Source organism: Diplotaxodon limnothrissa, linkage group LG15 (genome assembly GCF_057381915.1).
Source record: "Diplotaxodon limnothrissa isolate DT_005_m linkage group LG15, D_limnothrissa_male_GT1.1, whole genome shotgun sequence".
NCBI lineage: Eukaryota > Metazoa > Chordata > Actinopteri > Cichliformes > Cichlidae > Diplotaxodon > Diplotaxodon limnothrissa.
The window spans coordinates 41,888,176-41,914,298 of NC_140610.1; the positions used below are offsets into that span (position 1 = coordinate 41,888,176).

Genomic DNA, 26,123 nt, shown 5'->3' on the forward strand with positions numbered 1-26,123 from the left:
ATAATGACAATGGGGAAACAGGTTGAAAGCACATCTTATTTAACAGCCTGTTAGGTAAGGCTTCCAGTACACTGCACTGACAAACCACTCACATTACTGCTAATGTGCTCCGCCTACATGTAGATCAGTTACTGCGATGACAGCGTAATCACTATCTGCGCTTCTACAAACAAAAAAAACAAAGCAGGTAAACACAGAGAGAGGAACAGGCCTCTGTGAAGCACATGCATGTGACAGGGTTAGCTCACACTCAGTGTGTGCAGATTTAGTGGACTGCAATTTATAACTGATTTACCTTTAATACACTAAATCCCCCCAAACGGCACAGGCACACATTACATCTATTTTATTTCACACTGTTGTTCAAACATACATAAATGTGTTCTTTGTTCACATCTTCTACAACCAGGGTTTTCCAAGTACGCCTTGTTTGCTAATTGCAGCCCTCAGCGATGTTTTGTGCGGCTTACAGCTGAATGGAAAAAGAAACTACTATGAATGTCATTCAGTCAGAGTTAAAGTCACATAAATTCATGATTACGAATGAGTACATTTCAAACAATCTAACCTCGGTAGAGGTTTAAACACTATCTATGTACAGGAAAACTGGTATTGGCAACATAAACCATCAAACATTAGCCACAAGTAACACTTACAAAACCAAATTCCAAATCTAAAGTGATTAGACTGACCAAAGACATTATGGGAGATATGGACAAAACAGCCAAGATTACTACGGGAGTTTTACGCTCCTCCTGCAGGCATGCATTTGGTTAGAGTGTTGATGTCGCCTGTGTTTTTGGTACTGTTTTAAACTTGCATTCATTGCAATGGCCACAAAAAGTTGAAAAAATAAGCTGCAAAACTATGTTTTAAGACTTTATACTTTGTTACAGATACGGACATCTGGAGACTCGCTAGTAGTCATTCCTGTTACAGTTTCTTAAAGTCCACCTAAATTATGCTGCCTGGGTCGTGTGCATAGTTGGTGCATTGTACAAACACACAGCCATGCTGACCATCAGCAAAGACCAACTAAATGCTCAGCGTCTGAGGCAACGCTAGCAGGCTAAAGTATAAACCTTACTGTATGTGAAAATACCCCACTGCTCATTTGATACATCACCTCAGGAAACACTTGCCGGACACATTTATAATCTCACTAACTAGTTTCACGTCTTATTAAATATAACATGACGTTCATTTTCTAATTTAGGGTCTCATTTAGAGGAAAAGAGACGGTACAGCTGGATAAGCTTCAGTTCGTGGCTACATTTTGATTGACTAGTCACTGCTGTATGTAATGTTTTTATTATACAGCTGGTATAAGGAACATATCTTATTCCTGCAGACATTCAACATAGTTTTCTTTTTCTTAGTTTTCAGATTAGAGGTAATATCAGATGTTTTTACTACTCTGTGTTTCAACTTTAGCTTTTTTTAAACTAAACCCATAACCTGTTTTACTAAATTAAAAAAAAGCTTGAATACACTGATGTCATATGTAAACTAGCGCTGCCACAAACTATTATTTTGATAGTCGACTAGTCACCGATTATTTTTGCGATTAGTCGACTAATCAGATCATCATCCATTGAATGTAAAACTACAGCTTATTGCACCAGCAGCATCTGCTCTTATATAACTATCATTAGCTTACAGCTTTAAGTGTTTAAGGTCTGTGCTAACTAAAAATAAAGACAAGATGATAGTTTATTACATTTTAATGAAATTTGCAGATTGTTTCGGTGAAGTTTAATAAACTCCTTGCTATCTAAAATATAACAGGACACCGGAGTAAATTCTGGAGCATCTCACACTTCTGATAATCAGCTGTCTGCTTGACGTTTATTCAGCTGTGTAAAAACTATAACTTTAATCTCAGCCAAACCGATTTACTCAGGAACAAATAAAATACTAAAAAAAGCCAAACAATAACATTTTTAAGTTATCTAAGTGACTCATATATCATGTTTAACCTGAGAAGCGAAAGACGGCGGTGGGTTTGAAAACGATTTGCTGGGAGTCCGGTGTTCTCACCGCGCTAGTGACCTAGCCCCCGGCTAGCTATCGAGCTAGTGGGTAACAGACGTCTCCGAAAACGTCGGAGCGCTTTTGAAAATATGTGGTGTCCTGATAAACTGAGCAGATATTTGAGGTTTGCACAGCTACATTCTCGCCTGAAAATATGTGAAACGTTTATTTTGTGACCCAGAAAGAATAATAAGAGTAATATTAAAACTAACTAGCTGCCGCCATTGTTGGAAACTAAGCTGGGCTGCGCTATGAATTCTGGGACACAGCTTCCTCTTCGGAGTTTAACGGCAGCTGGTATCCTTGTACATGCAATGCTGCCATCTTCTGTTTCAGTCCATTATTACACTCTTAAATCCTGCTACTTATTCCTGCGTCTTTTGTGATCTTACAAAGCTTCAAACGACGCGTCGACTATTAAATCAGTCGTGGACGATTTTGATAGTCGACGTAATCGTGACTAGTCGACTAATCGTGGCAGCCCTGATGTAAACACAGCTTCATTAATAACACCTCAGCTGTAGTTAAGTGTAGATTATCTTGAGTGCACACACACAGCATTGCAGAGGTTACACATTCCTGCTCAGTAGGCAGCTGGTGTTGGTTTTGGTTTGTTTCTTTTGGTTCATCTTTGAACAAAGTTTCAAACCCCCCCACTGTCACCACCCCGCCTGCTGTGCAGGCAGCAGAAGCCAGAAAATGAAATAAAAAAGAAGCAGTGACAGTCACACTGCAGTACAGGCATCAGTACTTGTGATTGACTGGAAGTTCAGCAAAAATATTTTAGATAAGATCATCAACAGACACATCAGTTTTTAATATACGATTAGTTCCCAGATGATTTACTGACAGTGGCATAAAACATCTCCTCCTGTGTTATGTTTTCTGTGCAAGTGACCCGAGATAGTTCTAATGCACTCTGAGCAGCTGCCCATCCTAAAAATTCATTTTAATAATTGACACAGCAGAAAAACACAGACGTGCTTTAATGCTGACTGTGTTGCACCTATGGGAGGCCCGGCTGTGGTACACACAGGTTCACTGCCATGCTTTACTGAGACATTTAAAGGGACTCAAATGAAATTCGTTTCGCCTGGTGTTTGTGAGGTGGAAAAGGCCTGGAGCAGCAGCGTGGGCAGTTTTCATGGCAGTGCTGAGGGCAGCAGATATGAAACAGATCTTTCAACAGAGCTGTGTTAGGCTGCCTTTCCCTTTCAGTCACATGCTGTTCTACTGGTTCCAGTTTCAAATAATGAGGTCAATCTATGTGAAAATAATTAATGCCTTTAAGCCAGAAGCTCAGGGTTCAGACTGAAATGAGTTTTCTACTCTTTGATCTGCACGATGTTATAAAAGATATTCCCGTGTCATCTATTAGTCCCTGGATTTTTCAGTCTGCATATTGTCCTTGAGGATGAATCCCAAATTGTCTGGATGAATAGACTGCACCCATCAGGGTGGGTGCAGTCTATTCACCCCAGGCACACAGTTCTAGCTGTCAGCACAGAAGCCCCGCCTGTAATCCTTTCAAAACTTCTTTTTTTTAAGGGACAACCAATCAGAAGACATTTCGTTCAGAGGGAGGGGGGCTGTCTTGTTTTGGGCAGTGAACAAACTAACAACGACTGTGACTCATACTACTCTAGAAGAGTCCACGAATAAAAATGTTGAGGTTGAGTTAGAAATGATCATATTAGAAATCCTGTAAGGAGTCCTGAGCATCAGCCCAAAATAAGTTTTACTTGTGCAAACCATTTGATACAGCCAAAATAGCAGATGTAATCATTAATGAAGGGAATCACTGTTTCAGGGCCATATGCGTTATATGAAGTGGTCTCCAGTAGTCCCCAAACAGACTGGCCCATTTATCAGACGTAACAAGCTGTGGGATCCTCTGGCAGGTCTCATTTTAAACACAGCCATTATCAGCTTTTCATTTCAAGCCTTGCTGCTCTCACTGTGGACTAATGACGGGGGCCTCCTTTGCAACAGGACAGGGGACAGTGTGTGTGTGTGTGAGTGTGTGAGAGTGTGTGTGAGTGTGTGTGTGTGTGAGAGTGTGTGTGAGTGTGTGTGTGTGAGACCTTATGCTTCTGTCACTTCTGTCCTGATCAAAGTTTAATGAACTCTTTAGTGCACATGCCTGAGAAGCATCTTACACATCACACACTCAGGATGTCATCACGAGTGGATACAAACACTAAACTTGTTGTCTTCATTACTTATTTTTTAAAAATGGAATTTGAATGAATAATTGCATTTCTTATTCTAAGTCTTGGAGAAAGTTAATAAATGTGCTCTGCATCCATGTTTCATCCACAGTATGGTTTATGGATAAGACCACCTGACATTTTAATGATCTTCTAAACAAGAACATGTCTAAAAAAGTCTCTCTCGGATGCTTGAAGCGATACAGCTGTCACATACCCTAGAAAGTATGTAGATAGCAGTTTGCTGTCATAACAATAACAATGATATTGTTTTTTAACAGTTTACACTTTTGTGATCAGAAATCAAATTTCATTTTCAAAGACATCTAAACCCAGTTTTGTGCATTTCCTTTTCTCCATCTGAACAATCACATTTAACAGATCATTCAAACCAAAATGTTCGTATCTGAACTGAACCGTCTTGTTTTGCAAACAGGACAACTTGTCTGCAGAAAGTTCCCTCCATTGCATCACAGAGGTAAGAAAAAATGGGAAAGGTGGAAAAGTTGATTCAGTTGCTGTTTCATAATTTATATGCCCCCTTCCTTCTGCTGTGCATAAACAGTGCACCCATCTGTCCTGGTTTATCCGCTTGGAAATTCACCACTTTAAATGCAAATTACCTTCCTTTGTAGGACATCAACAAGCCATAATCCCTCACTGGCTCTTACAGTAGGTAAAAGCAGTCGAATATTATTCTTGGAAAGGAAGCAGAGAAGTCATGCATACTTAGCAGCATCCTTTTTTTTGGCTAATCTAAACTTTAACTCTGTAATGCTCGGCCAACACAAATGAAAACATCTCAGGGGGCAAAATGGTTCTTGGAAAATGTGCTGTGTGAGGTATTTCAGTTACAAAATAAAATGCTGATTTTACAGATGCGTTTGTGTAAATATGTATGTTTAAACGTGGACTGAGTGAAACAAACAGTAGGTTTAAAGATGGCTAAAAATCAAGAAAAAGAAAGTTTTGAGTCAGCAAAGGAGATTATTTTCTCTTCACTTCTTCAAGAGGGGCTAAAGATATTATGCCACTGTATTTTATTCAGGCTGATATCAGCTCAGTTTTTAAAAAACAAACAACTGATCTATAGTGTTGACTAGTATAAGGAAATTCACTTATTTATTGTCTTTAAAAAGCACTGACTTATTTTAAGCTCATAATTGGCACCTCCCACACAAAGCTTCCTTTGAGCTAATATTGTTCTATGCAGGTGTAGCTGGAGCAGCATGTTAGTACGAGGCGTCAAACCAGACAAAAGAGAGAGAAGCTACAGGGCTGTCATCAAGGTGGAAAGAGACGATGACTTTCACCACAGGAGAGGTTGAGACTATTCAAGTGCTCGAGAGAAAACAAGTTAAAGATGGCTGAAGGATGAAGAAGCTGCTCATAAAATTAGAACCCAGAAAGTTCGAGATTAACATTCGTAAGTGAGCACTTATTCTAAAGTGACTTTATAATCAATTACTAAGGCGAAGAAGAACTGTTCTGTTTTAAAAAGAGGACAACTGCAAGGACACGCTCACTGAGTATGTGTGTGCTTAGAGTGTGCTTATTCAGAGGAGCAGACTGGTATGAAGAAGCAGACATGCAAACAAAAAAAGGTAAATAAATCATCTGAATCCAGCTATTTTTGTTAGAAAAAATATATTTCTCAAAAAGCTAGAACATTTTTTTAAGCTAAATTAGGTTCAAAGCCAAAAAGAGCACGTCTTTGTGTTCATGTGAACCCCTCTACACACAGCCGAGAGTATGCAGCAATGACTGCAGTGCAAACTCTGGTAACAGAAAACAACTTTTAGCCAAAACATCAGAAAAACAAACAACCTGAAAACTCAGCACTGCATTCACTCAGGTCCGCAGCAATACACCTGGCAATTTACAACTGACCTAATTCTCCATTTTGAACCACGAAGGATCAATTCTCACACTCTTGTACGCCACAGTAATTGTGGCTTTCCTATTACACATCTAGGTCTTTTTCTACGGAAAACTAGCTTATAAAATCTGAAATAACTGACAGTGGCTGAAATGTGCATTGCTTTACTTGAAAGGCGTGTATAAGAGCAGGAACATTTACCTCGTACTCCTGAGAGAAGTGCAGACCATCGTTGGCCTTGAGTCTCTCAATGTGGTCGGCCAGGTCACAAACAGCGATGGGAGGATGTTCCCTCATCCCTGCAGAGACAGCGAGAGTGGTGAGTGCCGTCCATCACAGACACACATGCACAGAAATGTGTGCGCACACAGAGTGCAGATGCATGTTGAAGGCTCAGTGTTAACTGGTCGCAGTGATATGAGGTGACAGTGAGAGTGCTGTGTGCTGAGCAGAGGGATGATGTCTGGCTGTGCAGCTCTTCAACAGCATGCTGTAACCACGCTGCAGATGAGCACCAACTAGCATGCTGATTGGTTAAAGAAATCCCATAAAGCAGTAGGTGAGTGGGAAGGTGGCTGGGGTGCAAAAAATACAGCATTTTTAACTGATGTGGTCAAATATATATGTATATATTTTAACTTAATGGTAGATGTATTGCTTTATTAAATTAGATAGACAGTCTACATTTAGCGCTAATGAAACCCACTTGGTGTAAAATAGCTGACATGGGCAGGTCATGAGAAGAGAAGGTGATGGTGATAAATGGGAGGTCTCTACTTCTAAAGGCTTCTATGTAAAACAGAAAAGGGCACCAGGCGGGAATGAAAGGAAACATTAGTAAAACACAGGAGGATTGAAAACTAACTTGGAGTATTCGGGCAACTGAGGACACTGGAACCTGTGTGGGAAAGATGAGGCAAAACCAAAGCACAGGGGTCAGTTAGGACAAGAGGACACAAGGAACAGTGAGGAAGGAGCTGCCCTACTCAGCAAAGACTTAAGAGACGCTGAACACAACTTTCCCAGATGGCTAAATAACATTTAAAAGAATTTAACATCAGTTTCACTGTAATCAATAAACTGACTGTGCTTCGTATCTGTTTGTTCTTTGGTTTCATTTGAAGTGGTCCGACTCAGCTGTCCATTTTGGGTTAAACTGGGCTGTCTCGGTCCAACATTGCTGTTATTAGCACCTTTGGATGTTTGGTTCTTGGCACTCTTACATCTGTGTTTAACCACAGCTGCCAAGAATAAAACGTCTCCCTTTTTTCATTTTCAAAATGAGGATTTCTTTAGGCAAGGAGCATTAAAGCCTCAAGAAGCTCATCATCTTACTCTTGACACTTAAAGGCCCTTACCCCTGTGTTTGAAGGTCCTTCATTCCCAGTGAAGTATACTTTACATATTTGCTAAGGAGATCTTAATGCAAACGACATTCTTTTAGACACACGTTCATCGTCATCTCACAGACACATTGGTTTAGGTTGGGTGTGATCAATGACTCTGTAACAGAGTCATTGATCACACCCAACCTGAAATTTATTGTAGTGGTGATTTTCTCACTACTGTCCCAGAGAGGAAAAAACAGCTGAAACCAGAAGCATATGTACCAATATATGTAAGATGCATTTAAAAAAACTTGCAGCCATAATAAACCAGCACAGTATCTGTTTAATGCTCTGGAATGAGATGTTTATGTCCTGGAACCTGTCTATGCACAGCAGTAGCCAACGTTTAGCCAACTTTTAGCTTTTTTTGGTTTGTTCTTATTTGCTTTAAGTCATGATTGTATTAAAGTGGTTTTACTGTCCCTGTGCCAATAGGAACTTTGTCTTTTCACTTTCATTTAAACAGCAGCTTCAGAACAGCTGCTCAGACTCTGGCCAAGATGGCTGCTTCTAAAAGGATTTGGGCACGATAACCAATCACAAGACCTCAGTAACTCACCCGAGTAATAATATAGTGAACGTCTTTTTGTTTTTTGCCAGTGTTGTAAAATTATTGCAAACTTAATTCACAACTTCAGTCTTTGCTACATTACGAACAAAATCATTTGGGTAAAATGAATGCTTATTGAACCTGAAATTGCTCGTTGTGATAATTTAAACAATATATGTCATATGTGCTGAATGATACCTGGAACAACAAAACAAAAACCTTCATATTTAGAAGTATGGGTCTGAAAGCAGCATCATAAGAAAATCTGTCACAATTGAGGCTGACCTTGGTGCTGTGGACTGATTGGACTAAAGTCTAAGTTTGATTTTGTGCTAAAGCAAGAAATATGCAATAAATACACTCGACATGAGATCAAAGGTGTTGTTTTAGTTATTGATTTATGATTGCAGTAAATGGGAGAGCAGATCTACTTTATACAGTCCAACCAAGATTAAGATTATGTTGCTGAGAGAACTTTCATTTCCAACAGTGCTTGTTTTGAATAAAATAACTCCAAAATATTACAAAATGGTGCAAATATTAAGACTAAACATGTGTAACTACATGAGAGCACATTGATTAGGTGTGGCCTAACATCGTTGGGCGTGGCCTAACAGTTGAAGAGTGTCCATTTAAGCTACGTGTTGCAAAGACGTCAGGTTGCAACAGAAGCAAAAACACTGAAAGTTTGGAGCGTTTTTGGAGCTTTGATCCAGCGCCTCTGCATCCTCATCTACTCCAATCTCATCCATACTGTAACCAAAATAGCAGCGTGTAGCATAAAATAGAGGCAATCATTAGTAACATGTAACAATTTTATTAACTCGTCACTATATGTGAATTCTGTATATGTGAATGCTTAATAGAAACACTAAAACTTGATGTTGTTCCAACAAGACTTTTATGGTGATGTGTTTGGTGCTGAAGAAGAGATTTTCTTTTTCAGATACAGACTCGTGTTTCCTTATTTTGCTCTGCGCTTTCTTCGGTTGCCACAGATGTCCCAGAATGAGCCTTGGTGGGAAGTTACAACGAGTTTGGCCGCCATTATCTCAGAAGGGAGCAAATTAAAAAACAGCAGAAGCAGTGAGTACCAGCTCGTGTCTGAGTGCGCCTTCAGCCCTGATTGTTTCACAAGCAGGGCAAAAATAATTAGCTCAAGCTGAAGTAGTAACATGCTCAGAGTTCGAGATCATGACCAGACTTGCATTTATTAACGAACATAGTCTTTAAGCACACAAAGCGTTGTTGGTCTTTTGTGTTAGTGTATTCCTGTGTGAATGATTTCCCTTCATTGATAAAACTATTATAACACTTTTTAAATCTGTGGCTTCTGCAGAGTCAGTTTTGTGTCTCCTTGTGTTTTGCATTCATTCATGTTTAGTAGTTACTACGTTATCATCCCTTGTGTATCATGTTTGTTTATGTATTCTTTGAAGCTTTGAGTTGTTTCTGTGTTTCCTGTTTGGTTTCATTGTAACTTTTTGTTTATTTCTTTAAAGTTGTGAACTTTTTGCACCCTTGTGTATCTCTTGTTGTGTTTGAATTGTAGCTAGTGTTTTGTTACTGTTCTCTGTTATTTGAGTTTAGTTTCCTCACAGTTGCCTTTGTTCAGCACAGCTTGTGTATCGCGGTCATCCACCGAGTTAGCTCCTGTTGTACTGCTTTGTGTTTATTTGTACTTTCCCCGTCTCACTGTTTTGATCGTCTGCACCTCTGTCCCAACTGTCTCCAATCCCTTAATCACTCCATGTGTATATATAGTTCTATCTTTGCCTCAGTCTTTCATGCATTTCCTTCTGTGATCTCGTGAGCTTGTTTGGATTATATTGTCTTTAAACTCTGCGTCAGCTTCGTTGAGTGGCCTTCTGTTAAATCAGTCTGCCTACATTGTCTGCATTGGGTTCTTTAACCTGCTTTAGCTCCTGTCTCTTCAAACCCTGTTCCCGTTTCAGAAACCCTACGTTCTTCTGATTGGTTAACTAATTGAAAACTACTGAGGGACAACACCCAGTGACTCATACTGGATCAAATCGTCCATTAATTCCACTGCAATTCATTTAGAAGGTGCACATGAGGCTTACTGCCCTGCTAGACAGACATAAATGGAACTAAATGACAAATATTTAAACTGGAGAAACCTCTAGAGAAAAAACAATGATTATACAGCACGAGTCAGTAGTTTGGACTCCAACCCAAAAACTGCAGATTATCTCTGTGGCAGCATTTGTATTTTATTGATTTAGTTCACCTGATGGCCTTGTCTGTAGAGTGATATAAGGAAGTCCATGATGGAAGTAGAAAATAAAATGAAAAAGCTGTGTGAAGTTTAAATAAATTTATATCATTACTTGTTTTTTGTTTTTTTAACATTATCATGTGTTGTATACACATTATATTAAAGAGGGAAATGAAGATTTTCATAGTTTAATTCTGTTACCTGATATGAACCTGGAAATTCTACAAAAGTAAAATGGCCCCGGTCACCCGAACTGACAACTAAAAGTTGTGGAGCGTTTCCATTTTATTGAAAAAAAAAGAGATCACAGTTTGACTTCATTATCATGATATCATCTGTCATTTTTTCCATTGTTTTGTTATGAGTAACGTCGAGGCCACCCAGCGTGAAGAGGTTGTCAAGTGAGCTGATGAATTTATGCTCGAGTAAACAACATCTGCCAAAATCCTTCCTGCTGCTGCCACCACAGGTAAATGCCACCCATCTCAAGAGAGAAGAACGTGGACAAAAAAAACAATGACATACTTTATGCTTAAAACTTCCCACTGAAAGACAGGTGGGAGAAAAGGATAAGAGAAGATGCTGGGAGGCGTAGAACAGATGAAAAACAAAGCTAAAAATCAGTTAAACAGTCAGATGGGAGAATGAATGAGGACACAAAGAGACGATAAAACAGAAAAACAGAGCTACAGTATGCATGCAGACTAAAAATATAAAAACTAATTGTTTATAAGTAATTCTTATGGGAATAAAGGGTTACTAAGTTACTGGGACAAAGTCCTCGCTAGGAGGTCAGGGTGAATGGACAGCTCAACGATCACTGGATGTGAAGACATTCGATTTCCCTTTTGAACATCTGAATAGAAATATCTCACTCTAATTGCTTTCATGGTAAATTTAGTCTTTGATTGCACAATCATATGGAAAGAAAATCTAAGGTTTCATGCATCAGGCCATAACTTACAAATTTAGCATCATTCTTATTCAACAAAAACTAAGCCAAGGCAAAGCTTTCTGAAGATTTTATACTTCATTCAGGTTGAGGTCTGGGCTTTGACATCTTGGTTATTTTCTTTTCTCCTAACAGATTTGCTGGTGCTCTTGTTATTATTCCCTTTCTTCTGTGGGCCATTTTCATCCAAGGCTTCCTGTAGCTGTTGGACAGACGCTCTCAAATTAGATAGAAGAGATCATGTCTGACATAATGACTTCAAGGTGTCCATGTCCCAGCTCATGCTGCCATGTTTAAAGAGAAGAGGTGTAAAAAGGGCCACACTTGTCAGTCAAAGTGATGTTTACTTTCCAAATTAGTAAATCTAAACATATAAATAATTTTTTGTGACATTATGTTCTAAGTTGAAACCATTGTATAAGTTTTGTTGTTCAAATTTAGATGATGAGGAAATGATTAAGATGTAAACCTATAGGGGGTGGGGCTAAATAAGTATATACTTCTGCTTACTCCTTTTCAATCAACTGCGTGGAATAATATTATGAAATGTTGGTGACTGTATATGTTTGAAATAAAAATGAACTGAACTTTAACATTTGACGTGCTTACCGAGTCCTGTAGACCAGAAGATGAAGCATTTGCATTTTTTGCAGATTGCACAGTTTGACCTTGTGGTGAAATTGAGACTTGCACATACTGGGAAGACTGGTGACTATTTTGAATGTTTCTCCATTTGACAATAATCTTTGTAACTGCAGAATGACTTTAAGTCATTTGGAAATGGTTTTATATCCCTTTCCAGATTGATGGGCAACAACAAGATTTCCCTGAAATCACTGCTGATGTCTTTATTCTGTCATCTTTGCATTTTGTGTCAACACACCTGAATGCTCCAGACCAGAAAACTGTCAAAACCTCTGCTTTTATACACTTGCTCATCAAGTGCAGTTAATTAGTAGAACCTGGCTGCCACTTGCACCTCTTTCCATGGACACTGTAAATATGTATTTTATTCATACAGCGCTTCCGCATTTGTCTCTGACGAATTAGTAATGATGTGTTTAAAACATCACATGTTATACACTGCCAGTGAAAAGCTTGAACACCTCCATTTTTCCAGTTTTACTGCAATTCAAGTTGTTCAAGTCCAATGAAACGGTACAAAAGGTAAGAGATGAACCGCCAGAGGTTAAAAGGTTACAGCAAAATGAAAAATAGTGTGTATTTCACAATCATACAAAAAGTCCTTTTTTCAGGGAACACAAAACGGGTGAACACTTTAAAGCTGTTCTGCAGGAGGCTGATCAAGCCTCGAAAGGTGGTGTTACTGATTTCTGCAGGTGTTCTGGATTAAAATAAAAGCAGTGTGCCACACATTTATGGGAACCTCTGCAACAGATATGGGAACAACTTTGATTTCTATTGTAGAAAGAATGACACAAGTGTGTTCAGCTGTTATCAGCCAAAGGAGGCGACTGTGATGAGTCAAAGCGGAGAATACATTTTGGTCTATGTGGTGAGAATAAGGCACGGCGGGACCACAGATCAACATTCAGAGCCATTTTATTTACACTTCTCACCACGAAACAACACCACACACACCTGAGTCCCTGTGTTTTAACTCGGCGGGTGTGATTACGGATGCTGAGCAGGTGCGTCCGCCCTCCCTGCACGGCATCGCAGACCACGCCCCACCACAGTCTATAAATTGATTCCAAGATTTCTTGCTTCCAATTGTTTATTTGTACTATACTTTCATTTCAAAGTGCAATGAGACAATAAACGGCATAATTTTCAATAAAAACAGGAAAAAGTGGGGTTTTCTGAAACTTTTGACCAGCAGAGTACTTATCTAATTTTAGAACCTGGTACAGACCAGGTGATTTGGTTTTATTATGTCCCGATGCACACAACCTTAGAGTGTTTACATGCTTTTTCACATGAAAATTATGGATGGAAATCAGACATTTTTCTCAGAAATAAACATCAGACTAAGCCAGCTGAAAACTGTTTAGTTATAGACGGACTTCCTGCCTCCAAAAACATGCATTAGGAGACACGGCTGCCCCAGAAACAATATGCCACCCAGGCTTTAACAGCACGATAATGAAGTTAACAAAATGCAGAAGTATGATGTCTCACACACACTTTGTTTTAACGCCACGTTTTCAAAGTAACGGAGTAAGGGAATAGGAGGCAGTGAATGAAATCACTGTGACAAACATGAGTGGGAGTCAGTTTTTCAGTTTTGCATCAATAATTAGCACTAGATGTTTAAATTCATGCTAATATATGGCCCTCCTGACAGTGTGTGTGGTGATGGCACATTTTTAATTAAAGTATGTGATAAACAAAATGGTTAGATTAACTGACTGTCCAAGAAATGTGATTTATTTGTTACGTTGCATTCATTACTGGAATGAATGCAAAGTCAGTCAGTCTGTGTCTGAGCAAGGCATTCTTAAAATTTCACCCCCAACCAGCCTGAGCCTGGTTCTGCCCGAGGTTTCTTCCTGTTAAAAGAGACTTTTCCCTCCCACAGTCGCTAAGGGCTTGTTCATAGGGGGTCGTCTGATTGTTGGGATTGTGTCTTTACCTAAAATATGAAGCGCCTTAAGACAACTGTTGTTGTGATTTGGCTCTATGTAAGTAAAACTTAACTGATGAAATTAAACTGAACTAAAAAAAAAAATCTCTAAAATCACGTTGCTAAACTTGCTAACTTAGGACTCCACCCTCTCATGAAAATATCACTTCTGACGTGAAAAGAACAACAACATGGAGACAAAGTGCCAAATATGAATGAAGATATTTTCTAAAGCAGTTGTTTCATGTTCTTGCACAGACACTAAAACACAAGTTTTAAAACCGTGTAAGTCTCATCCAAAAATGACTGAGGTGACACTGATACTTGAGAAACTGAATCTGACAGTTAGTTGTCACCTGTCACCTCAAAAACAGGATCCTTCATTATATTTCTGGGTGTCAATGGATTCAGTAACACAATCCTTCAGTGATAATTTCTCAGCACCTTTAGAAACAGAAACTGGATGCAACTGGTAAAAATTTAGACCTCAGTAAAAGGCTGTTTATGGGGCTGAATGTTTGCATGTGCATGTGTTTGTGTGTCCATGCCTTGTGTCTGATAGTTGAGTCTCCTCATCTCCACAGGATCTGACGAGTGGGCCAGCAGCGAGTCCTTCACTCCTGCCATGTGCTCATCCTTGGCTGGAGACGTTCGTTTCCTGGAGAAAAAGCAAAACCAATTTAACGTTACATAATGTACCAACAGGCCAAATGGGTATTAATGACTCCGAATGAGCAAATTTCTAAACTTTATTTTCTGGAAAATACTGGGAAAAAAGAATCTGCAACAAGCTACTGTGCAAAAAACAATAAGGATTACACGTAATTTGAGCATACTTTATAGATGATGAAAAGCGTTGTAGAATGTCTGAGGACTAAAACTTTGGCTGCAAGCAGTGTCCTCCTATTTGCAATATTGAGCTGGTTTGCTCTGACTTTTCAATTTTATAGGAATTTTAATGTATTTGTTTTAAATTTTATTTTATGGCCCAAGAAAAGTTTCTACTAAACAATAAACACAGACTTAAAATCAGTAACAATATAATTCCTGAAACAGACCAGCAACCTAAAGTTTACTCAGTCACTTGACCCTGGACTGGATACGTGAATAAAATCTGTCGATGGGTAACAATGTGTCCAGTCTTGGTTCCTGATTCCAGGGTTGCACAGAATTTCAGCTAAAACCCACTGAAAGACGACGCTCAAAGACGACGCTCAAAGACGACGCTCAAAGACGACGCTCAAAGACGACGCTGAAGGCGCCATACCAAGCATCAAAAGAACATTAAGAATTGATTAAAAAGCGAAAGGTGGCGAGCCAGAAAAATACATCCTGTTATAGCTCAATTTGGTTGAAAGGGCATCTTTTATTTCTCAGCACTTCTAAACTCCTTAGACATCCAGATGAGTCACATCCAGACCCTTCTCTGATGACACAGTTTTCCAAACAAAATGAGTGAAATCAGTTCAAATGTTAGTGGCTCATGTTGGTATTTATTTAACAGGGCTTTATCATTAGTGAAGTATCTGTTGTACTTGGGAATATTAAACGTGTAAGTATGACCTAATATTTACAGTATGCTACTGAACTGCACAGTAGAAGCTTTCTCCATTTACTTTTCAAACACTGATTTAAGATCATCAGCTGCCTGTTTCAAAGATTTTCAGACACACCTGATTTGCATAAAGTAGCCTCGACCCAAACTTTATGCAAATAAAGAGTGGGCAACTCAACACCCCCTCTCTGGAAATGTGGCGATACGAGACTGCATTGCACGGCTGCTACACAGACAATGAGAAATGCAAATGACTCCTTTAAAACAGAAATATGACACTAAAATTCATCTGCTCAGCTCAAACAGCTATAGCCCCTTTAAATGAACCGTTAATTTGCATTCCTTAAATGTAATAACTACATTAGGGTTGAAGTGCAGGCAAACCTGAGTGTTTCACCTTGAAACAGAACGTCCTTATATTTAAAACATCTCTTGATAAACGGATATTATATATATTTTATACATTTTGAATTAGGGACTGTGGAAAGTAAATGGAGCCCATACATCATCAATCAGCCCACGCATACGTGACACATATATTCACAGGTGTGTATTCAGCATGATTTTTGCAGGTAACACAAACAGGAGAGTGAAATGCCATTGTGAGGTCAGTTATTGCCTCTTGGTGATATCAGGATTCGATTTTTCCATGTCTACAATTTGTTTTGAAGGCTGCTTCTGCAGGTGTGTGAGGGGCTGAGAGGTGAATAAAGCATGAAGGGAGAATTATTCTGGAGGGAAAGATCAGCCGGATTTGTGAACTCGACACTCGACACAGAGCTGAAGAGCAGAAAACAGACGCACAAAGAGACAAACATGCTAAAATGTAGTCTCACACGCTGACACTGAAGACACACATGCTTAGAGGGGCTGTCAATTGAAGCCGATATGCCTGAAAACCAAACAAAAAGAAGACAGCTCACAGACACTGACGTGGGGCTGTGATTTGAACGTGTAACAGAAACAAGTATCTGTCACTTCAAATCATCACTGTCAGCAAATGTAGACACGTCTGACCCACAAAGCATGTTTACACAGCATGCACGATGTGCAAGGGCAGGCAGGAGAGGTTGGAGGGTGGGAGGGTGGAAACAGACAGGAGCACTAACCTTTCTTGTTTGCTGCATCCACAGAAAGTAGGCAGACAGTTAACAAGGAGGAAGAAACAGAGAGGATTCATTTACAAGTCGTCAGAGGACCTGACAGAGTTCATTGCTTCACCTCACAAACTACTCCTTCATCTCATCTTTGACCTGATCTCATTTTCTAATAAAATCTGATGTAGTTCATGAACAAAGAGAGAGTGTTTTTAATATTTCTAATGATCTCCACAGAGCAACCTGGAACAAATTACTGTAACCTGAATGGAAGGCTGGTTTCACAGTCTGTGGAACGTGATGAAGCAGCCGTCTCCTCTAAACATCAACCCACAGTGCTGAAAGGGCCAAAAACCAAAGTTCTTCTAATGGTCATTGGAGACTGGCTCTAAAAGCCAGCCAAGAGTCACAGACTCCCGAGTGAAAGTGTCGAAGCTTACAGCAGAAATAAACATGTTTACAAAAAACTTCCCCTCTTCATAGCAGCCGTGTGGTGGATGAATTTGTGTTTTTTATTTTGTTAAAGCATAAAGTCTACATGAGGGGTTGGCTGCGTTTATTGATAGGTGGAAGGTGACGCAGCAGGGTGTAGCTGCTAGGCTTCGTCTCAGTCCATCTATCTGCAGTATTTGTGCTGCTGGTGAGACAAATCCTGTCTTTTTCTTTTTTATTTGGAATGAATTAGCCGATGGCTGTGAATTGGACCTGTATAGTTTATGAATGCAGCATGCTAACCTAGCCTCCTGGCTAAGCTAATAACAACACTGCACCTTCTGGTCACTTCTGGGTCATAAACCCATGGCTATCCATTTCTATGGTTGGTATTAATTCCAACTTTTGCATCAGTTTTCCCCTCAAAAAAATTTGTAAGTGAAACTACCAAGCAGCCTCTTTATATTTCAGTTTAGCATGCATGAGTCGATATTGGTATACATAAGCTAACTGTGTTGAAAACTTTTCTTGTGACTAATGACCTAATTCAAGTTTCATGATTTTCAAAATAAATGGAATCATGTGAGGCTTACAGTAAAAACACACCCAACAATCTAAAATACCCCTTAATTAGACGCACTTAAAGTCTTAGTAACTCTAAGATATCTGAATATGTCAATATTAGTTAAAAATGTCACCAAGTCTTCACAATCTCAGGCAATATTTATATTTGTATGTATTTTTTACCTAACTAAAAAAAATTGATCTTGGAAAAACAAAGGATTTTGTTTGACGTTGGACTACAGCAAAAGGAAGAATGAGGAAAAAGACAAAACAAATTGTGCCTCTGAGCAGCGCAGCAGCCATATAGAGGCCCTCGTCAGCCCAGTCAGTAACTCCAGATGTTTGACCCAAGAACAGGAAGCACGAGCCAACTGTCAGGCTTGAAGAGCAGGGCCGCGAGGTAGCTCGCAGCACCTCCCTCCCATATGCCATGGAGGACCTTTGCCTTCAGGCCGGCTCAAACAAGACAAATGTCTGTCTCTATTCTAGAAAATCTTCCACTCTGACCGTTTCCTGGCACTCGGTTCTAATAAAATCTTCTTGTCATCTGTTGTGCTGAAGAAAATGCTTCAGGTCTCTCTGTGGACTCAGCTCGATGATATGAGGAGGAACACAATGAGCATGTACTGCCTCCAAGGTTTACCAAAAGTGTTGCTTCTCTCACAACAGATGACAAAAAAGGATCATCTGTATCCTGATGCTTCTGTTACTTAGTTTCAGGGAATAAAAGTGTAATTTTTTTTTTTTTACATCTGATAGTTTGACATGTAAACGTTTTTTTTAAAAATAAAGTTTATAAAAATATATATGAACAAACTGCTCTGCTAACTGAAATGACAAAGCGGTAACTAGAAAAAGTAATTTAGATGTGAGTGTATTCCATTTTTTGTTATTTCACCAAAATGCTGCAGTGAGAGAATTCAGGAAAAACTAGAAAAATGGATCTTTCTAGTTTTTCTCCTCTGCTCACATTCAAAGTCTTGAACTATCAGAGCGCCCAGTGACGTGACACCATGGTCTCACTCTCAAATACCAACTTTAAAGCAGATTACTCACAAGATGGAGAGGAAATGGTGTCTTACTAATTTACTTCATTTACTTTGCTTTTTGACAGAGCTTAAAGCTGGATCGAGTGACCCTGAATTCACCCTCCACAGGCTTCCCATGATGCACTGAGCGTTTCTCCTTCTCTCACCATTTGTTTATAAACCATTTAATTATGAGTTATTATTAACCTCTGTCTCTCTTCCACAGTGTGTCTTTTGTCCTGTCTCCCTCCCCTCAGCTTCAACCAGCACAGCAGATGGCCCCGCCCCTCACTGAGCCTGGTCCTATCAGGGGTTTCTTCCTGTTAAAAGGAAGTTTTTCCTTCCCACTGTTCATGGAGGGCCCCTAGCTGCTTACCCTAACCCTAACCAGTCTCTGTATTACTATAGGGTCTTTACGTTGCAATATTAAGCACCTTGAGGTGACTGTTGTTGTGACTTGGTGCTATATAATCTTAAAAACCTCATATTCATATTATCCCAGTGAAGCCCTTCCCTCTCAGCCTGCAGGCTTCTTTGTGGTTCATAGAATCCTTTAAAGTAGGATGGGAGACAGAGCTTCAGATATCCTTCCTGTGGATCCAGTTTGAGTTCAGGAGACAAACACCCTTTTCACTTTTAAGATCATACTTAAAATTTTCCTTTTTGATAATAAAGAAAAATTAGGGCTGAATCAGGTCATGTATTGAGTATTAGTTTTCTACTGTATTGCATATCATTACATTTCGTCCTTTGTCTTCCATAGTTTGGGTTCTGTTGCTATCTCTGTGCGCTCGTTTTACCCTGACACGTTCCATAAAGCTGCTGTTTCCTACGCCTGGTTCTGCTGCGATCATTTCCTCTTAAAAAGACATTCTTCCTTCCTACTATTGCAAATTAGGGTATGTACTAAAACTGATTAAAATCATATTCAGTCACTGATAGATCCACTACATTAATTTAATAATTTAGCATTTTAACAAAACAGGAACCTTTGTCTTTACTTGAATATTCACTGAAGTCAAAGCAGTAAAGGCCCTGTGAAGGAAAATGTTAACAGAAATTAAAATGTGCTTGTAAAAAACAGTGTTTTCAGTATTTTTATGAGTCTGATGTGATCAACGATTAATGTTTTCTGCATCTGTTGGAGGCGTCACTCCAAAAATAACCAGTGTGTGTCCTCGCAGTGTCCGCTGTTGCGTGTGTCATACTCACCTTTTGAAGAGTAAAATAGCGATGACTATAATGATAATCAGAATGACTGCCAGCACCGGACCCATCACCCACAGCATCTCTGGGTCTTCTTGTGGTTGTCGAATAACCCCACTGATCTTCACCGTGAAGGGATCAGAGAAAGGGCTGGCTGCAAATGTCCTCTGCTGCAAACGAGAAGGATTCAGTCAGTTCACACACACACTTGTTTTCATATCTCAGTGAGGACATCTCATTGGCATAACGCTTTCCCTAGCTGCTCACCCTAACCATCAAAAACGAGTGAAAAACCTGACCATAACCTAATCCTGACACTAAAACCACATTTTGAGCCTCAAAAATGCCTTCAAACTCATGAGGACGGGGATTTTGAAGCCAGCGGTCCCAACCCCTGGTCCACAGACTGGTACCGGTCCGTGAGTCGTTTGGTACCGGGCTGCGAGAGTTGAGGCTCGGGTGTGAAATTTATAGTTTTCAGGGGTTTTAATCAGTTTTTATCATTAGTTTTATATCGTTTGAATAAATCTTCTTTTTTTTGGTACCGGTACTGGTTTTATTTCGTTGTATTTATCTGTGACACCTTAAAGGCCTGTCTGTGAAAATATTGTCGGACATAAACGGGTCCGTAGCGCCAAAAAGGTTGGGGACCGCTGCAACAAGTGACTGTTGATCCCAATGTTCTGTCCTCACAAAGATGTCTAAACATCATTTTATTTCATGAAATCTTTTTGCTCATTTTAAACATGTTTTGAGAAAAGTTGAGAGACGGGCAACAAAAGGCTGGAAAAGTAAGTGGTACTAAAAAGAAACAGCTGGAGGAATATTTTGTTAACTGGTAAACAGTGAGTAACATGAGTGGGCATGAAAGGAGCATCTTAGAGTTTCGAAGAAGTAAACACGGTGAAAAAATCCCTAAAAAAACAAACACCTAAAACAACAGCATGACTTCATACTAGAGGAGTCCAGTGTTGAACTAGCTTAAGTGCAGTCCAGACCTTTCTGGAGCATCATGGACCGGAGCATCTACAGTCCTATATCAGACAAGAAGGGGACGTCATTCCTCTTCCTGTTTTCTGTGTTTCACCATGAATAAAATCCGGATTTATGAGGTTTGCAAATCATTGCATTTTGTTCTTGTCACACAGCTCGCCAAGTTTTTGGGGATTTCAGGTATTCACACCACAGCGTCCCTTTTCAATGCAACACATCTATCAAACAGTCCCGCTGGTAGTTGTGCGATGTTTTAGGAAGAAAATAAGGGGACAGTAAAAACCATTGAATGGAAATAACTTGTGAATATTCTAAGAGCTAATTACTGGCTCTCAGGGTGGTTTTAAAAAAAGTTCCCTAGAGGTAAAGGTTTCATCTAGTTTTTACGATACAATATCAGGAGACAGTCTGGGTCAACACAAAAACAACTTAGATAAAAATTAATTTTATTCTTAGATGTGAGCGTTTTACTGTTTTCTTATTTGTTGAAATTAAATGGAAAGAAATTCTGGCTAGTTTATGTCTCTGTCTTGTATATTGGCAGTAGGCTGATATAGAGGTTTGTGCTTCATAGCATGAAGGTACCTTTGTTCCCCATGTGTGCAGTGACGTTTATTTCTATTCCAGTTCAGTTTCTATGACTAATATGATTACCCCATCACAATAAAAAACAACAACAACAACAACAACAACAACAGAAAACACAATCATCAATAATTAGAACACAAAGAGGCATTTGTTGTCTCACTGAGGAAAAAAATAACACTATACGAACTGATCTGTTTCCCAGTGTGTGGCAAACATAACAATATGCTAATGGAAACTCAGTTTTGCACTCTTTTGGATAAGTTTTGTTTATTCTTGCTGGTTCTTGTTAAAACTCTAAAATATCTTCGTGGTGCACAGAGTTCCTGAAAAAGCTCCTGAAAAAACCCAAAGAAAATCCTGCATTTATTGCATCCATGTAACCTGCATGAAGCCTTTTTATTGCTTTTGTTGAAGCTTTACAATATTTTGTGGTACAGTCCCCCATCGATCAGAGGAATAATGTGAAACCTGTAACAGGACTATCCATCACATTACCAAAAAACTTCATGTAATTTAAATATTTTAAACTGTGAAAACATTTTGATTCAATTCATCAATTTAAAGATTTTAAGCAATTGTAAAGCAGGATTCCATGTGGGAGTGTAAATGAGGTTTAAACGATAACAGGTCTCTGCAGGTGAAGGCAACTGGTTATCTGTAACAGCTCCTGGAAGGCAGCAGGTGGAGGGGATGGGGTTGGGGACAGAGGAGGACAGACAGTGAGGTGTGAGACAGGCAGAGACAGGCTGCTGTGTTGGATGTGCTTGATGTGGGACCGTACTGCTTGTTGTCATGAAACCCACCCTGAGGCCAGGGGGGCACAAGAAGCTCAGTGCAAGGATACGCATCGGCAACATCCTCTGAGGACACATCCAACAATGCCAACAGCTTCACTACACCTTCAGATGGGGCATGGAGACCTGAGGCCAGCCCTGAGTTCTCCCCTGCCATCACTAAAGGACATGGACCTAGACTCTCACTTTGGCACAATATAAACTCATGTCTCGCTGCTAGGACAGAGTCTGTTCATCTAAAAGATCTGTTTTCGCCACATATTTTTAATGTTTGTAAATGCTGATGGACAGAAAGTCACAGCTCTGCAGTCGCGCATCTTTGGAAAGACCAGCACATATACAAAGAAAAACGAAAAACATATAAATCTGTTGAAGCATACATATTTCTTTATAGCTACATCTAGGGCTTTGATTTGTGTAATGGACTGATGTCGACCATCCGGACTCGCGCTGAACAAAGCATCGATTATGCCATCTGGCCATAGTCTCATATCATTGTCACCTACTTAAAAACAGGCCAGAGTAGGTGCGACGGTCTGCTTCTCTCTCAGACTAATTGCATTTCAATATGCTGAAAGCTTTTAATGGATTTTCGTCTAATGGTGCAAAAAACATGTTGCCTACCTTAGCTTAAAAAAAAAAAATACAACAAAAAAGGCTAAAAACTGAAAGTATCCTCACTGTTCAGGCCTATTCTGGCTGAGCACATCAAGCATAATGTGACAAATCCCACTTTATCACTTGTTGAGATTCCAGTGCTCCAAAGCAGCCAGGTTTGAATGGCTTTCACCAATTTATTGAGTTCAAGGACTTTTAACTTCAAAAGATGACAGAGTGTGTGTTCTAATGCTTTCTCAATTTAAGCTATTTGCATCCATAGGAACAGTGTCATTGGCTGCAGTTGTCTTTAAATTTGATTCAGTGGTTTACATAAACAAGCGTCCACCTCGTGGTTGACAAATAAAGCCAATGCAGAAATAACAGCTCCTGTAAAGGCCACTTGAGGCTGACTCCGGTGAGCTGATCCACATAGACTTTAATGTTGAAATGCACAGTCCTACAGTCGAGGTAAACAGTTTTCCAGTCAGGTACAAAAAATTATTGTGGTCTTCACAGTTAATCAAAACCTCCATAATGAATTCTTTTTTATAACTAAGTTGAATCTTCTACATGTTCGTTTGTTTGTGACCCATACAGTATGGATGAAGCTTGGTAACAGCGATCGCAAGTGTTAGCTACTGTATTTTCCGCACTATAAGGCGCACTTAAAAGCCTTTAATTTTCTCAAAAATCGACAGTGCATCTTATGTGTGAATTCTCAAACCAATTTTATGTGGTACATGGCGCTCAAAAATCTGTCAAAAAATGTTTTAGTACAACTTTGCTAAGCTACGAAGCCGCACGGCCTGATGGATTGTCGGAGCATTACGGCTGCCGTAGTGTCGCGGAGTCCTGGGTCCTAAACTCCGTCCGATTCAGGTCCCAAACTCAAACGAACACTGCAGCATCACTGGGAGTTAAAAACTGTCTAAATTCTTTCATCTTTAATAAAATGATCAGCATTGCTGCTTTACCAGGTGTAACTATGAAGTTTAACATCCAGGCATCCATGAAAACAGAACTGATTACATTTAACAGAGTTAGAAGTTAGCAGGAAGTTAGCTTGCTAGCTTCCACCTAAACATGATATAGCATGTTCTGACTGAGAGATTTGTGAATAAATTCAAACGTACAGCTCTGCTATCACTTCCAACATAAATGAAGACAGAAAACTAAACAGCAGTGACGTTTGTAGGGTTACTGAAGTTGGGCTAGCTGATATATAATGATGTGCTACGTGATCACTAGCCACACAGCTATGTTAGCATAAACACAGTGAAGCTGGAGGACGAACACTAACTCTTTTCCACTCGATAAAAGTTAACGTAAAGGTTCCTGATGGTTAGAGACAAAAGCAATCGCATGGCAGGATGCTGTAAATGGACCAAACTTCAGTCAGGAGAACAACTGAGATAATCCATCCACAATACGAGGTTAGTCATTAATATACTGCAACAACATGGGAATAGAGCCGCTGAGAGAGGATTCAGCATTAATGAATCAATGGTACGGAAGAGAAGGAAGCAAGAAGAAGAAGCTGAGTAAAGTTTGACTTATCTGACTGTTTTGTTTCACTTAATGCTCCTTATGGTCTGAAAAATATGGTAATCAGAAATACCAGGCAGTGATGTCATGTCAGCTACATCCATCTTTTGTATACAGTTTTTTCAATGGAAATGGGCCATTAGTCTATGGCAGTATGACTCCCATGTTAAACAGCAATGTTTCCCATGATTGCATCAGTATTTTAGAGCCCCCTCTCTGTAAAAGCCCACATCATTAAACCCCCAGACGGCCAGGTTTTCATGCAGTGTTTCTGTAATTACAGTCTCTGTGGAGACCAATCATTTCTCAAGCAATGTCACTCGAGTAAACAAAAACTCCTCCAGAGCCACCAAACACATTAAACAAGTATTTCACCAGCACAGCAGTAGTACTTCTCCAATTGACTTTGACATGTAAAATTCGAGAAATTAATACCAAAAAACACCAAACCAAGAGATGTTTGTCATCCTAATGACCTCTGGAGTAAAGCAGTGCAAAAAAAAAAAAATCGCTTCATTACAAAATAATCAAATATTGCAGATGAAGCGAAATCAAAGAAAACACTTTTAGGTCTTCTCTAAGCGGCAGAGTTGGAGGCAGTCCGATATTGGCAACAGAATAAACATTAAAAGGGGTTACATGGATCAATTTGCAGGGAGTAATTCTCTTTAAGTAACTGTTCTGCTTGTCACTTTATGTTCTGTGAGACAAGTGTAGTAAGTTGCACTGTGTTGGTGAATGAGACTATAAATATTCCTGTAAGCCTGACGGGCTCTGGCTCAACAAGGCTGCAGCTCCGCTGGGTAAAAGCCGTAAACCCCACTGAAGTGTGCCGCTTGTTAAAAACAAAGCCACCCTCGACCAGCTTTGTTTCCTTAATGATTCATTAATTTCAGCACATTTTTCCACACTCATTTTCACTTTAGCATTCATGGTCGAGGTTGCGGTGTCCAATCTGACAGCTACACATGAATTATACATGATCTTTGTCTATAACAGACTTTTTTTGTATTTGTCCTGCTGCTAAATGCAAAAAAATATAAATCATTTTGACACAGATCGGCCTTGCAAACACATCAAACTCTAAAGTTTATTCTTTGTAGTGTAAACTTTCATTTCAAGGCAAGAAACCTGATTATAATCATTCTTGTTAATCCAAACTTGTATGAATGTAGAAACGCACGGGAATCTGATGGCCTGAAGATCTGAAGTTACACAACAACAAGCTAACCAAAAATAAGTGGCAGTCATATGGAAAGTAGAGATGTTTTTCCTACCCATATTTTCAGCATGCACATGTAATGACTTTCACTCTACAGAAGCGACCATGAACTTGTCTCTCAGTTTTTTAAAACCTCTTTTTTAAGGAGAAAACAAAAGTCTTGACAATCCGATTTCTGTCTTTGTTTTTGGTGAGAACTTCCTGCACGCAGAAAAACTGAATTTAATCCTGTCATAAGTGTTAACATACCTGATTTTTGCTCAGACGTGTTAATAAAGCTCTCTTTGAATTAAAAGGCCTTAAAATATAACCTCTTACTCAGGCCTTCATTTGTCACGGCTGAATTGGCATGACTTTAGTCAAGGTACAAGTTGCTCTGCTTTGCTTTGGATAAGTGCCTTTGTTATTTGCATAATAATAATAATCACACACACACACACTGTTAGAAAGCTTAGTGAGTGATACTTCTTCTATTTCCTTTTCCCACTGTTTTTCGTAATGACTTCGACTGTGCGTGTGTTGCTGTGTGTGAGTAATTGTCACCCACATTAGAAGCGTGCACCAGTTGGCAGCAGGCGCGCTCCAGGCTTATCCTCCCACAGCCGAACTGTCTCTGCTCCTCGTCTGATGCACCGCTTTCATATCCCTTCTCCAAGAAGC

At 39.5% G+C, this 26,123-nt stretch overlaps 1 protein-coding gene across 1 annotated transcript in view; it reads right to left on the reverse strand.

Annotated features, from left to right (window-relative positions):
- The window catches only part of ptprfa (protein tyrosine phosphatase receptor type Fa), a 270,063-nt gene that overhangs the window by 23,231 nt on the left and 220,709 nt on the right, over positions 1 to 26,123 (reverse strand). The window contains exons 19-21 of the mRNA XM_085373280.1: positions 19,728 to 19,888; positions 14,388 to 14,497; positions 6,325 to 6,422 (exon numbers count right to left, since the gene is read on the reverse strand). Coding sequence (XP_085229406.1) covers positions 6,325 to 6,422; positions 14,388 to 14,497; positions 19,728 to 19,888 — 369 coding nt within the window. The remainder of the gene's footprint in view (positions 1 to 6,324; positions 6,423 to 14,387; positions 14,498 to 19,727; positions 19,889 to 26,123) is intronic.